The sequence below is a fragment of the Lithobates pipiens genome, unplaced genomic scaffold (assembly GCF_037356315.1).
Source record: "Lithobates pipiens isolate NorthernLeopardFrog02 unplaced genomic scaffold, aLitPip1_a1.2 Scaffold_18, whole genome shotgun sequence".
Taxonomy (NCBI): Eukaryota; Metazoa; Chordata; class Amphibia; order Anura; family Ranidae; genus Lithobates; species Lithobates pipiens.
This window is the reverse complement of record NW_027507758.1, coordinates 417005547-417020491: the sequence shown is the minus strand read 5'-3', so window position 1 is coordinate 417020491 and position 14945 is coordinate 417005547. Positions and strand designations below refer to the sequence as shown.

At 46.1% G+C, this 14945-nt stretch overlaps 1 protein-coding gene across 1 annotated transcript in view; it reads left to right on the top strand.

Annotated features, from left to right (window-relative positions):
- The window catches only part of PRKCI (protein kinase C iota), a 163021-nt gene that overhangs the window by 136634 nt on the left and 11442 nt on the right, over window positions 1-14945 (top strand). The window contains exons 16-17 of the mRNA XM_077488002.1: window positions 4761-4850; window positions 7355-7470. Of these exons, the coding sequence (XP_077344128.1) occupies window positions 4761-4850; window positions 7355-7470 (206 nt within the window). The remainder of the gene's footprint in view (window positions 1-4760; window positions 4851-7354; window positions 7471-14945) is intronic.

Sequence of the window (14945 nt, the reverse complement as noted above, 5' to 3'; positions counted from 1 at the left end):
TTTGCACAAATTCTGAGTTATTCTGATCGGGCAATGCTCCTACTTCTGGATATTGTTGGAGTTTGCTGCTAAGCCCCAACCCCCTCATCTTGATTTTGGAACCTTCTCAATACTTTTAAACGGGGGTCTCAAACTTTCTAAACAAAGGGCCGGTTTACCGTCCTTCAGCCTTTAGGGGGGCCAGAGTGGTGGATGGAAGTAGAAAATGCCCCAGCGTCAGTGGAAGTAAAAAAAATTACATAGTGCCTGTAGTCAGTAGGAGGAATAGTGTCCCATCACGTGTCAGTAGAATGAAGGATGCCCAATTGTTGGTATCAGTGAGAGGAGTGGTTCCCCACAGTTGGTGTCAGTGGAGGGAATGGTGCCCAGAGCGCCAGATAAAGGCAAGCACAGGGCCACAGATTGGAGACCACTGCTTTAAAAGTATGAAAAGCCTAAGGTTGCAGCCATGAGCTTGTTGTAACCACTTAAGGTCCAAACTAATTATATACAGCCTATATAATGAAATAGTTAAAGTCTGTGTCCAGTAAAAGCTGTTAGCGTTCAATATAGTAGTGAACCTTTTAGGTGTTCACTGTTATCTGGGGCTCCAAGAGATTTACCCTCACTTCCTGTCCTGCTGATCACTTTTTAACATACAAGCGTGAGTGTACCTCTCAAACTGTAGCACAGACAGAAATAAAAATGTTTTTCTTTAGTAGAGTAGGGGAATGCTAAAACGCCTCTTAGGTTTTCCCTCACTTTACTGGTCAAATTGTTGTAAACATTACAGGAAAAGAAAATAACTCTTTCCCTTGGAGCCCTTGATAGAAGTAGAAACCCAACAGAAGCTCAAACACCTTTTACTTCAGGGCTCGACAAAACCCGGGCGCCAGGTCGCATTTGCGACTAGAATTAGCGACCTGGGGCATCACAGCTGGGGGTATCCTGTCACCGCGGACCCCCCCGGCGTGATCGCGCCGGGCCGCGCCGCCGGCGGCCGGTAATTGAGCCCCCGGCTTTGAGGCCTTCTACGATCCTATGGTTCCTTCTGGAATCTGGCGCCCTCTTGTGGTGGCCGTTGGAATTACAACCATCAATGCTAATAGGCTGGCAGGCAGGGGAAGCGCCATCTCCTTCCCTTTACTCAGAACCCCTAAACATTATATATATATATATATATATATATATATATATATATATATTTTATTCTAACACCCTAGAGAATAAAATGGTGGTTGTTGCAATACTGTCTGTCACACCGTATTTGCACAGCGGACTTGCAAGCGCACTTTTTTGGGGAAAATGTATTTGATAACAAAAAAAATAAGACAACAGTAAAGTTAGCCCAATTTTTTTTTATATTGTGAAAGATAATGTTACGTCGAGTAAATCGATACCCAACATGACATACTTCAAAATTGCGCCCGCTCATGGAATGGCGACAAACTTTTACCCTTAAAAATCTCCATAGGCGACGTTTAAAAAAATTCTACAGGTTGCATGTTTTAAGTTACAGAGCAGGTCTGGGGCTAGAATTATTGCTCTCACTCTACCGATCGCAGCGATACCTCACATGTGTGGTTTGAACACCGCTTTCATATATGCGTTCGCTTCTGCACGCAAGCTTGGCGGGACAGGGCGCGTTTAAAATAATTTTTTTTTTCTTATTTTAACTTTTATTTTTATTTTTTTCACTGTTCTTTAAAAAAAAAAAAAAATCTTCCCCTCACTTGTCTCCATGTCAGGCCAGGGACAGGTACAGATCGCCGTCACAGACCCGGCTTCTAACTTTTTTAGCTGGCTCCTAGATTCCAAGCAAATTTGTCAACCCCTGTTTTACTTTATCCAAATCTATTTATCTAAAATATTCTCAGAATTCTAAGACCGTTGGGTTATACTGCTGCCAACAGGGGGATTTTGACACTGGCAACAAAAACGGAGTGACAAGCCTGGTATAACCCCTCCCAGTATTCCTCAGATTTTTTTGTTAGTGTCTTAGGATGGACGTCTTATTTCTTTTTAGAAAAACGTATCAGTTTTACTAGACGTTTCATGTCAGGATCATTTTACACAGTGCTTGAGCTGGTCTTTTTTATGCTGCTATCCGGATCTATGTATCCTCAGCAGTAGCTTTAGAAGCTCTAACTGGACCCCGTTCTACTGTATAATGGCATGTTCTACCCAAAATGTGACCTTCAGCCACTGGGCTCTGCTTATGGTGTCTTTCAGACCTTTGTGTACTGTTAGCATCAGAATGCTTTTCGGGTCCAGAGAAGACCTCTTTATGAGTAGGCCACGTGGGCCAAGCATCAGAAGCTACTGTATTTTTTTTTTTAGAACCACCGGATGCCAATATTACCCTGTTTTTCCCTTTGTCTACACAGAAAGCGTTGTTATGTTAAGAAATTGAAGGCTGCATCCCTAGCTTGAGTGTTGAGCATGCATAGTCTGGGCTCTATTCTTGCCTTTTCAGCATGAGGTAGCATCTTTTCGCCATTGCTCATATTTGCCAGAGGTTTGCAGCTCATTGGTTAGTCTTTGTTGCCACCTAAAGTGACATCACCTCTGGCCATTGAATCTCTACTGTTTTCAGCAGCTGGTTTGTGAGTACCCAAGGTTTTCTGTCTGTTTCCCACTTCATGTTATCCAGTCCACCTGGGTCTTTGCCCAAACTAGCAGACCTCCATGCAGCTCTCGCAGATCATTTGAATCAAGGCGTTATTGTCAGAAGGGATTCAGGATTTTTACTTCAACATGTTCACAGTTCCCAAACCAAAAGGGCATATCCAAAGGGCTTAAATGTCTGCATTGGGGTCCAAGCATTTTGCATTGAGTTCTCTAGCTCCGTAATGGCCTCCTTCCTTAAGGGAGACTTTATAGCCTCTTTTGACATTTTAAGGATGTGTACTTGCATGTATCCATTTTTCCAGCACATCAACACAACCTCTGTTTTGCTGTAGTAACTTGACACTACCAGTTTATGGCTTGATTGGTCTATTTTCTGCACTCAGTGTGTTCAAGGTATTGGCTCTATGCTAGTTCTCTCCCAGCACATTCCGAATGTGGATTTTCTGGACAACCACTTATTGAGTTATCTGTCGGCATGGATTCTGACAATGTAATATGGACATTCCAGACCTTAAAATGGTGTTGTTGGACCATGAACCTTTAGAAGTTTGTTGGAGCTGATTCATCACTTGGGTATTTCGGTCTCTTCCTGGATACAATTCAAGAGCTTCCTTTAGAAAAACTACCGTATTTATCGGCGTATAACATGCACTTTTTCCCCTTTAAAATCAGGGGGAAATCGCGGGTGCGTGTTATACGCCGATCCTCCAATATTTTGGAGCCTCTGGGTGGCTTCCGGGCCACCTATGGCCCTTCTCGGCGGCTTCGGCCTTTCTCGTGGCCGAAAACCACAGAGACGGGCAGAGAGCGGCCGAAAAGGGCCGAAGGCGGCCGAAAGCCAATGAGAATGGCCGAAGGCAGCCAAGAACTACCAAGCGCCGCCGAGATACACAGGACATAAAAAATAAAAGATAAAAAAATTAAATTATAACTGACAAGGCTGAAAATTACACTGACAAGGGGACAACAATGGACATGGCTGCAATGATAGACAGGCTGCATGACAAAGCTGCATATGACACTGACAAGGGTGCAATGATGGACAAGGCTGCAAATGACACTGACAAGGCTTCAGATGGACACGGATAAGGCTGCATTGATGGGAATTTAAATGTAAGGTTTTTTCCTTAAACTTCCCTCCTAAACTTGGGGTGCGTGTTATACGTCGATAAATACGGTACTTGCTCTCCACTCACACCCAGATTCGCAACTCTACAATCCAAGAGTTGTCCAACACTGTGATCCTGCATGAGAACTCTGGACTTGATGGTAGCCTCTTTTGAGCCAGTTCTATTTGCTTAGTTCTACTCCAGACCTCTTCATGGGACAAGTCTGTTCAATCTGTAGACAAACTGATTCTCCTGGCACAGAGAACCAGGTTATCCCTGGCTTGGTGACTCAGTAATGCGGCAGTGCATTTGGAAATATCTTTCCTACCACAGTCTTGACAGATCTTAACATATATCACCTTGAGGAGTTAGGGAGGAGTCCTAGACACCTTTTTGGTACAATGGACTTGGGTGCCAGAGAAATCCCATTTGCTGATCAACATTCTGGATCTGAAACATCTGCTCATGATTGAGTCACAGTGCAAGAGCAGTGGCATACACCAACCATCAAGGAGGAACCAGTGCCAATAAGAGTACCAAGGACTGTGCTGGGCAGAACATTTCAGCCTTGTCAGTTCACATCCGAGGCCTAGACAATAGGCAGTAAAGCCTACGCTAAGTGCAAAAGTATGTACAAAAATCCAATTTTTTTTTTCTATTGGCTTGACATTTTAGAAACTGATTTTTTTTTTTTTTTTTTTTTTTTACCACTGGCCCATATTTGTTATTGTTATTCTGGGTATTTCCATGGTCTCTGCCTGTATTAATGTGAAATTAATTGCAGTTTATGAAACTGGCAGGTTGGTAATTTTTATTCACTTGTCCCTTTTCAAAATGCTGTCTCATGACAGCAGAAACAAAAACGTCATAATTGGTAGCAATGAGAAAAATGAATTGCAGTGTTAGCGAATGAAGGGAGTATTTGTCACATTTTAGAAATGTGTTCCTTTCACTCCACATGATTAAATATCATATTCTCTATTTGCCTTTATTCTTCCTGTATTGTTGATTAATTATCTCTTTCTTTATTGTTCTCTTCAGGAACCAAAGGATCGTCTTGGCTGTCATCCGCAGACAGGATTTGCTGATATTCAAGGCCATCAGTTCTTTCGTAATGTTGATTGGGACCTTGTAAGTGCTTGGCTGTTTTGTTAGACAAATTCAACGTTTGTCACTAAGATATGTTGGCCTTTTCACAAAATGTCAAAGTATATATTTTCTGACTATTTTGACTTTATAAAAAGGCTAAGCTTATTTTCAACGTTTCCCTAGGAAGTTTTCACCATATTTCAACAGAGAAAACAGACTAGTGATGTTTTGTAGATAGCTTTTGCCAAGTTATAGAAATTTTCCTCCACTTTGTGCATGGACAGTTTGACACACTTTTGTCTTGTCTGCAATTTGCCGGTTTACTTTTCAGCATTTTTTTTTTTTTTTTTTTTTTACAGGTCAGGTTGTCATTGCAATTTTCCATAAAACATATGTAAACAGGGGGAAAAAATATCATTTTTTTTTTTTTTTTACTGTTGCCCTTTGTTTTCCTTTATTAGTTGTCTAAGTCACTTTTATGATAGTAATTCCCACTAGTGGTGACAATGGGTTCTTGGATCAGTCTGTTCTTAATGAGTCTTGTCTCCAGCTCAGCTTTTTTTTCCCTGTTAATTTTTAAACTTTAAAAGTTGTGTGGCAATGATGCACACCTGCCGCAACAGCTTGCCTGTGCTGTATCTATTCATAGCCCTCTAAGCAGGGGTGACCCCTTCGCATTACTTATATGTCAGACAAGTGACCAGACAGCTAGCTGCCTAGGTTGCTAGGACACAGATGGCTTTTACCGATAGGCCCCTGCCCTCTAGTTTGCTGTGACACAGGGATTTTCAGCCGCTTAAAGCGGAGGTCCACCCTAAAGTGGAGCTTCCGCTCATTGGAACCCTCCCCCCCCCCTCTGGCGCCACAATTGGCACCTTTCAGGGGGGAGGGGGTGCAGGTACCTGTACAGTACAGGTATCTGCACCCACTTCCGGCGTAGATTCTGCAGAAGCTATGCCCCTTTCCGCAGAATCTACACCTTTTTCCGAAGGTCCCCTGCTGCCTGCTGGGAAACACACGGATCCCAGAGACAGCGGGGACCATCCTTATTGCGCAGCGCGACTCGCGCATGCGCAGTAGGGAACTGGGAAATGAAGCCGCAAGGCTCCACTTCCTGATTCCCATACCCAAGATGGCGGCGGCAGCAGCACCCGAGAGACGATCGAGACATCGGCTTCGGGTGCCGACATCGCGGGCGCGCTGGGCGGGTAAGTGTCATTATTTTAAAAGTCAGCAGCTGCAGTATTTGCAGCTGCTGGCTTTTAAAAAAAAAAAAAAAAACTGCGGACTCCCGCTTTAACTTCCTTGGTTGCCTAGATGCAATTGAATTCTGCTGACTAGCATGTTAGGATGCAGGAGGCTTCTGGCGCCTAGCATTCTCTGTTGCTAGGACACAGGCAGCTCCCGCCACATAGTGTGCTCTGTATGTAGAGTCAATACCATACATTTACGGGTTCATATCACATAGGTGTGTATTTAGACAAGTAAAAAAAAAGTATCCATTACAGATCTGAATGCAGTGTATTTTGCTCCCATGTGCATGAGCCCTTAGAGTGCTTTTTTACTGCTTTTTCAGAATATGTTGATACTTTAGAGTGCATGATCTGTGTACAGGTTGATTTTAAAGCTAATCTCTGCTTCTGCATGCTTCCTTTTTGATTCAAAACCATAAATACATACTTTTAGGAACTTTAGTGATATAGACCTTTTATTTACTGCAATTCATTTTTTCCTAGCAACAAAATAGCTGCTATAAATTGGTTCTACAAAATCGCCAGCGTGGCATGGGCCTTGATGTAATAAAAAAGTAAAAAAAAAAAGTGATTTTAGAATAGTTGGGAAATATGTACATGCAGTCTAACGTGCAATGATGCATATTTATTGCTAAAGAATACCAGGTGTTTTTTTTTGTTTTAGAGAACGCCAGGTATAAACGACTGCAGGAAGTGTCATCTGTTATTTGTTTAGCTCCATGGTGTTCTTCTTTTTTTTATTTTATTTTTTACAAGATATGGAGCTTGGAAAATACCTCTGTTAGGGTGGCTCTGCTGTTTCCCTGTACTGTACTGGCACCAGAAAGTGTACTGTTGTGCAGACAGTGGCCCTTTTTTGTCTCTGAATCTTCAAAAAGATACCATGGAGGCAAGTGTAAGTAAAGCTGATAATCTAGGCAGATATAAAATACAGAAATTATTGCAGCACTGTACCTAAAAGAGAAAACAAAAAATCAGCACAAGAGATGCTGCTTACCTTCAGTGGGATGTGTCCCTTGTGCTGCTGTGTCCTCCTTTCACCAAAATCTGCCTCTTCCAATGCCCCAACACCTCTGCAGCTGTGCTGAGCGGTGTAAATGTCAGGACTGAATGGACAGAAATACAAGTCCAACAGGTAAAATACTGTAGCTTTGATATGTTTTTTTTATCTGTATATGTAGCTGTCTGCCAGGAGTTCAGATTTAATACATTCCTGTATTTATTTATATTTACTCTTTTTGTAGATCTTGTTTAAACATATATATATTAAAATAACCTAATATTTTGTTTCAGATGGAACAAAAACAAGTGGTCCCTCCTTTCAAGCCAAATATTTGTGGAGAGTATGGATTGGATAATTTTGATGCACAGTTTACTAATGAGCCTGTTCAGCTTACTCCCGATGATGAGTATGTACTCTTCCGATTCTTTCTCTACTGTGAGAAGCCGTTTTCATAGTCAAAAAAATAATCTTTTAACCACTTTCAGTTTTTAGGGTGTACCCCTACCTGCTCAGGTGGAAGTGGTTGTAACAGGATCATGGCTGCAACAAGAGATTGTCCTTCTTGTGAAAGTGATCCGGGTGGCTCTACAGCTGCCTAATCACCTATAGAGGGTGCAAAATGCCCCCCCCCCCCTTTCTGCCACCGCATTCATCAGGATACTGATGAATGAAAGGAACTTTGTTCCTTCTCCTCCTCTGTGATGTAACAAAACAGAAGTGATAGCGATTTGGTCACTTTTGGTTTTTGCCTTTTAACAGCTAGTGAGGCAGCAAATCAAATTGATCTTTATTTGGTTGGCTTCTTTTGAGGGCAGAGGAGAGATCAGAGATCTAATAGCCCCTGACTTCTCTGTAAATGGTGCCTGTCACTGCTCAGATCTTCTTAATCACTTGTGTTTGCAATAAAGTTGAATAAAAATAAATAAACCGTATATAAAATAATTATCAAAAAAAATTTTTTTAAACGCCTCCGCCCCCTGTGCTTACCCACAAATGCAAATACGCATGTAGGTCCCACACGCATATGTAAATGGTGATTGCACCACACATGTGAGTTATTGCCATCGACTTTATATAGAGCAATAGTTCTAGTGCCGGACCTCGCCTTTAATTCTAAACTTGTAACCTGTAAAGGCTTTTAAAGCGTCCCCATGGATATTTTTAGGTACCATAGTTTGTCGCCAGAGATATTGTTATAAAATCCCTGCCTTGCTCTGTTTCACCAATTGGTGTCTCTGTTCTCCTACAAGGGATTATAATAATGATGGTTATTCAGTATTCTTTCTATTAAGAACACATTTCATTCAGCAAGGCCATGCATGCCAAGGGTGGATACTGCCCAAGTTGGCCATTTTTGCTGCCAGATTACCCATAGACACCATGGTTTTACCAGGCTCAGCGTTACTGTGCTTCATGGAGAGCAGCATTTCCAGAATTGACACTCTGGCCTCAGTGATGCCAACCCCCCCCCCCCACTGGACCTCAGCGAGTCCTGCAGTTGCCTCATTTGGCTTTGAGTAGTGCAACCCTGGTTTTAAAAATATACAACAGGTAAAATAAGTGTTGAACAAGTCACCATTTTTCTAGATTGTAAGCTCTAACGAGTAGGGCCCTCTTATCCCTCCTGTATTGATTTGTATTGTAAGTGTACTGTCTGCCCTCATATTGTAAAGCGCTGCGCAAACTGTTGGCGCTATATAAGTCCTGAATAATAATAATTTCTAAAGGTGCTATTGACATAAAATGTTCACCACATCAGTAACAACCCATGCAATCCATACATACAAAAAAACAAGACAAGTAAGTTTAGAAATTATGTGTAATAAAATGGAATGACGCAGGGAAAAAGTATTGAACACATGAAAAAAACAAGGTGCAAAAAGGCATGGAAAGCCAAGACGCCAGATGAAATCTATCAGTATTTAAAAAGCAATCCTGCCCCTTGTCAGCACAAATTATCATCAGCTGGTTCAGTCTCAACTGATGGCCTATAAAAAGGTGTCTCATTACTAAGGTGTCACACAAGAAACATCTCATGTTGGGTAAAAAGCAAAGGGCTCTCAAGACCTTTGCAACCTTATTGTTGCAAAGCATACTGATGGCATTGGTTACAGAAGGACATCTGAATGCTCCAGTGGCCACTGTTGGAGCCACAATCCAGAAGTGGAAAGAACATAATTTCACCATAAACCAGCCAAGCCCAGGTGCTCCTCGCAAGATTTATGACAGAAGAGCTGTCCAAGAGCCACTTGTGGAGAGCTTCAGAAAGAGTATAAAAGCCTGTATGCATGCTCCCCAAGCAAAACTCCATTGCTGAAGAAAATGCATGTTGAAGCTCGTTTAACCACTTTAGCTCCAGAAGGTTTTACCTCCTTCCTGACCAGGCTATTTTTTGCAATACAGCACTGCGTTGCTTTAACAGACAATTGCATGGTTGTGCAACGCTGTACCCAAATAAAATGTATGCCCTTTTTGTTCTTCACAAATAGAGCTTTCTTCTGGTGGTATTTGATCACCTCTGCGTTTTTGTTCTTGTTTTTTGTTTTTTTTTGTTTATATCGCAAAAAAAAAAAGACTGACAATTTAAAAAAACAAAACAAAAAAAAAACAGTTTCTCTTATATTCACCGACCGACACAGCTCCTCTCTGTAACTAAATGGGTTGTTTAAAAAGCCTGCCATTAGAAGAACTAGGCAAAATTGTTACACAATACACAGAACTTTTAGTCCCGCCCCAGGGGGGTGGACCTTGTGCTAACAATCCTCCCCACTGCTCCCAACAGATTCAGTTTTTATTTTGCCTAGTAAGGAGAATGACCTAGGAACCCTGCGGGCTCTTTTGGTCCATGTTTTTGCTGCAGGTTTGATGTTTTTTGCGCAAGATGAAAGATCCTGGGATCTTCTATCAACTGCCGGCTGGATGACAGGCTGGTTAATGATTATCCCAGTCTGGCCATCGAGCGTGTGCAGGCCGCAGCTAAGGCTCGGCAGGCCACGACATGCCTCAGCTCCAGAGGTGGTCGGTGAGCTTCAATGCTCCGGGGTTTACATATGACCAGGCTACTGATGTCTGGATCACAGTATACCGGGCCAACAGCTACCCTGTAACTGTGCAGGAGTAGGTCTGTGATGGAATGTCTCATAGCTCTTCAGGACTGGTAAGTACGGCTCTCCCTACTTCGGTGGGGTGAGCAGCTGGGCATTCCCTGGGGGGTCGATTCGGGGGCCACCTCACCTACTTATCTTCTCTCCCTAGTCCCTATCTCCCCTCCTTCCCCCCTCTGAGGGGGGTGGCTGCATGCACTGCGGGCGGTGTGTGTGTGGGGGGTTCGCTGGGTCTCTCACCTGTGGGGCTGGGTGCGGCTAGCGTTGGTCCTGGTCCTGGTCTGGGAGGTCCCAAAAAGTGTCTGTGGAGGTGTTCTGGCTGTAGGCAGGCAGCATTGTTCTGGGTTTGTCCTGTCACCGCATGGCGCTGTCCGGCGGCCATCTTGACTGTGGGAAAGGCAGGTTCCCCTTGTGAGCCTCAGCAGCCATCTTCTATGGGATTCTCCTATTAGTTGCATTGGTGGCCATTTTCCTGAAGCCCCAGCGTTCTTTTCACCGCAGTTCTCTTGTGGCAGCTTTACATGTGCTATCACAGGTTGTTTCCTGTGTCCACTGTGTGTACAGGATGCTGAATGGCTCTTTGCTGAACGCTGGAGCAAGTTCTGCAGAGCGTTTCACCGCTATTATAGACAGCTGCTGCCGATACAGTTTTCTCCACTCTGCATCTGGGTAACCTCCTAGGGACTGCAGGCACGGCTACTGGCATTCACAGAACGCCCCAGGGTGGTGAGTCTGGCGCTAAGTACCCCCTCTCCCATGAGGCAGCAGCAGGAGGGTGGTACCTTCACTGTCCTAAGTCCCCTTGCAGATGGCAGACAGGCTAGGGTCAGCATGGCTTCAGAAACTGGTGTTTCTTCCCCCGAAATCCAGGCTATAGCAACCGGGTCACCTGCGGATAGCACGGTGCGCATGGACACCCTGACGGTGGTCCTTAATGCTTTTGTTACTAAGATAGAGGCGGTGCGTGGAAGGAAAGGTGCACGCAAGAGGCCCCTGCCCCCCCCCCCCCCTCCGTCCTCTGGGGAGAGCTCTGATGCAGACTCGGGCCCTGCTGTGGCTGGTGACCCCTGCTCTGACCGATTAGACGAGGCTGACCAGGACAGTGAGGATGATTCCCCGTCCGGGCGCGACAAAGCACTTGTTGGAGCACTTATCACAGCTGTGCGTGATACCCTAAAGATTCAGGAGCCAGCGGATCCCTCTGCTGATGGACCGGTCCCTTTTGGGTCCCACAAGCCAGCACGTTCACCTAAGGTGTTCCCGTATTTGACTTATTTTGACAAATTCATCTACAAGGAATTGGGTCGTCTGCAAGGGACCTTTTCGTTCCCCAAAAACTTGGCGGTGCGTTACCCCTTTGAGGAAAGCCTTCTCAAAAAATGGTTGGCTTCTCCGGTCGTGGACCCCCCAATGTCCAGGTTAAATAAAGTAACCATGATCCCGGTTGAGGGGGACTCCTACATTCAAGGATCCTCACGGACAGGAAGGCCGAGGCAGTGGCTCGTTCCTTGTTTACGGTTGTGGGGTCAGCCGTGCGACCAGTACTGGCATCCGCACTAGTGTCAGAGACGCTGACGGAGTGGGCAAAACTTTTGCACCGCAAATTGGGAGAGCAACAGGCCTCCCCTGTCTGCGTGGAACTAGCAGACCAACTAGTGCAAGGCCTTAATTACGTTTGTGACATGGCCCTGGATACTCTCCCTCTGTTATCCTGGGCTTCAGTGTCAGCTGTGATGCTGAGGCGCCTGATTTGGCTAAATTTGGATGACATTATTAAAAATGCCACGGGTGTTAAGAGTACACTACTCCCACAGGCCAGGAAGGCTAAGGAGCCACGCTGTAGGCAAGGGCCCTCCTTTTCCGCTCACAAGCGGCTTTTTCGTCCGCCCGGTGCTTCGGCAAAATGTCCCCAGCCCAACAGGACGTCCACGGATGGCCGGAAGCATCCCTGCAACTGCAAGCCTAACAAGCCTGCGAACAAAAGTGCTACCGCATGAAGGTAGTCTTCGGGAGTTTGCAGCCTGGTGAACTTCCCGGTTATGCGACCAATGGGTCTGCGTTCTGATTTCCAACGATTACAAGATAGAGTTTCTCTCTTGGCCGCCAAACAGATTCTTCCCCTCCAGCATACCCGCGTCCCCGGTTCGCCGGGAGGCCCTGCTAGGGGCAGTAAGGGGCTTGCTGAATTGGGGTGATTGTACCAGTTCCGGAATGGGAGCGCTTCTAGGGGTTCTACTCAAATCTGTTTGTGGTTCCCAAGAAGGAAGGGGTATGTCCAATCTTGGACTTAAAAGCCCTCAATCGCTTTGTAAAGGTGCTGAGGTTCAGAATGATATCAGTTCGCTCAGTAGTCGCTGCACTCCATCAAGGGGACTTCCTGGCGTCCTTGGACATCCAGGATGCTTACCTGCACATACCCATTTGCCTTCGGCATCAAAAATTTCTGCGTTTGGCAGTAGGGGAAGCCCACTACCAGTTTGTGGCTCTTCCTTTTGGCCTGACATCAGCCCCCCGAGTCTTTACCAAAGTACTGGCTCCAGTATTGGCGTTGCTGAGGCATCGTGGGATCGCGATCCTGGGTTACCTAGACGATCTCCTCCTGAGAGCATCTGCCGCCTCAGAATTAGAGGAGGATGTGGCAATCGCCATGCAGACCCTGCAAGAGTTTGGGTGGCTGTTGAACCTTAAGAAGTCGGTGGTTGTACCAACTCAGCATCTGGAGTACCTGGGGTTACTGTTGGACTCCAGGGAAGCGAGAATTTTTCTCCCCTCAGACAAATTGCTCTCTGGTCTGCGGTCAATCTACTGATGAACCGCAAGTGGTCATCGCTCCGCTTTTGCATGCGAGTTCTGGGACTCATGGTGGCCTCTTTAGAGGCAGTACCATATGCCCAGTTCCACACCAGAGTCCTGCAGAAGGAGATATTGACAAAATGGGACAAATCTCCATTGTCCTTGGATCAGCAGATCCAGGTGAGCCAACCAGTCAGGGACTCCCTGATCTGGTGGTTGAGGTCCCCGGTGATTCAGTCCGGAAAATCGTTCCTTCCTCTGAACTGGATGGTGATCACTACGGATGCCAGTCTGTCCGGCTGAGGTGGAGTGATGGAGATTCAGTTGGCTCAGGGCCTCTGGTCGCGGGAGGAATCCAAGTTGCCGATCAATCTGCTCGAGTTTAGAGCGATCAGGCTGTGCCTCCACACTTGGTCGATGAATCTTCAAGGGCGTCCGATCAGGATTCAGTCAGACAACGCCACGGCTGTGGCATACATAAATCACCAAGTGGGCACAAGAAGCTCAGCCGCTGCTCGGGAGGTCACTCACATACTTCGGTGGGCAGAGCGACACGTTCCGGCCCTGTCAGCCATTTACATCCCGGGGGTGGAATATTGGCAGGCGGACTATCTGAGTCGTCAGATGCTGGACCCAGGAGAATGGGCGTTGCATCCGGAGATATTCCAGCTGCTGTGCCTGAAATGGGGCACGGCAGATATAGATCTCTTGGCCTCCCGTCTCAAATGAAAGGTGCCGAGATTCGTGTCCAGGACAAGAGATCCGTGGGCAAACGCGTCAGACGTGCTGGTGGCTCCGTGGGATCAGTATTAGCTGATCTACGCCTTTCCTCCACTGAAACTGTTGCCAAATCTGCTTCGCAGAGTGGAAGCCGAGGGGATTCCAGTAATCCTGGTTGCCCCAGATTGGCCTCAGCAGACCTGGTGCATCTGGTGGCAGACGCTCCCTGGCGACTGCCACTGAGGGAGGACCTCCTATTTCAAGGTTCCATCTTTCACCCTGCTTTACCATCGCTGGCTTGAACGGCATGGCTATTGAGAGCCAGGTGCTGAGGAACCGGGTCTGTCAGACTCGGTGATTCCAACTATGCTGAGGGCGCGGAAATCTTCTTCACGGAAGATATACCACCATACCTGGAAGGCCTACATCTCCATGTGTGAGGAGGAAGGGGGGCATCCGCGCTCCTTTTCTATATCCAGGATTCTGCTGTTTCTTCAGCATGGAGTGGACCAGAAATTAGCGTTGAGCACCATTAAGGGGCCAATTTCAGCCCTGGCTGTCTTTTTTTCAGCGACCCCTGGCGTCTCACTCATTAGTGAGTACCTTTGTTCAGGGGGTACGTCATATAGTCCCTCCGGTGCGTCCCCCGTTACCCCCATGGGATTTGAACCTGGTGTTGTCGGCACTTCAGAAGCCGTCGTTTGAGAATATCAGGGAGATTCCCCTGTTGACTCTTTCACAGAAAGTGGTCTTTCTACTGGCCATCAAATCGGCCAGGAGGGTTTTGGAATTGGCAGCTTTGTCCTGCAAGTCGCCTTATCTGGTCGTCCACAGGCATAAGGTGGTGTTGCTACCGCAACCGTCCTTTCTACCAAAGGTGCTTTCGGCTTTTCATATCAATGAGGATATTGTATTACCATCTTTGTGTCCTAAGCCGAAGCACCCCAAGGAGGTGGCCCTTCACGCTCTCGATGTGGTTAGGGCTCTGAAGGTGTACTTGCCTGTCACAGCTCTTTTTCGGAAGTCAGACTCACTGTTTGTTTTGGTGGCTGGTCTTAAGAAAGGCATGGCGGTCTCGTCGCCCACCATTTCCAGGGGGATCAGACAGATTGTAGTCCAAGCCTACGCCCTGAAGGGGCAGGTGCCCCCCTTTCCAGTCACGGCCCACTCTACAAGAGCAGTCAGAACGTCTTGGGCCTTCCGACACAAAGCGTCTGTTGCTCAGGTGTGTAAGGCGGCGACCTGGTCGTCTGTCCATACGTTT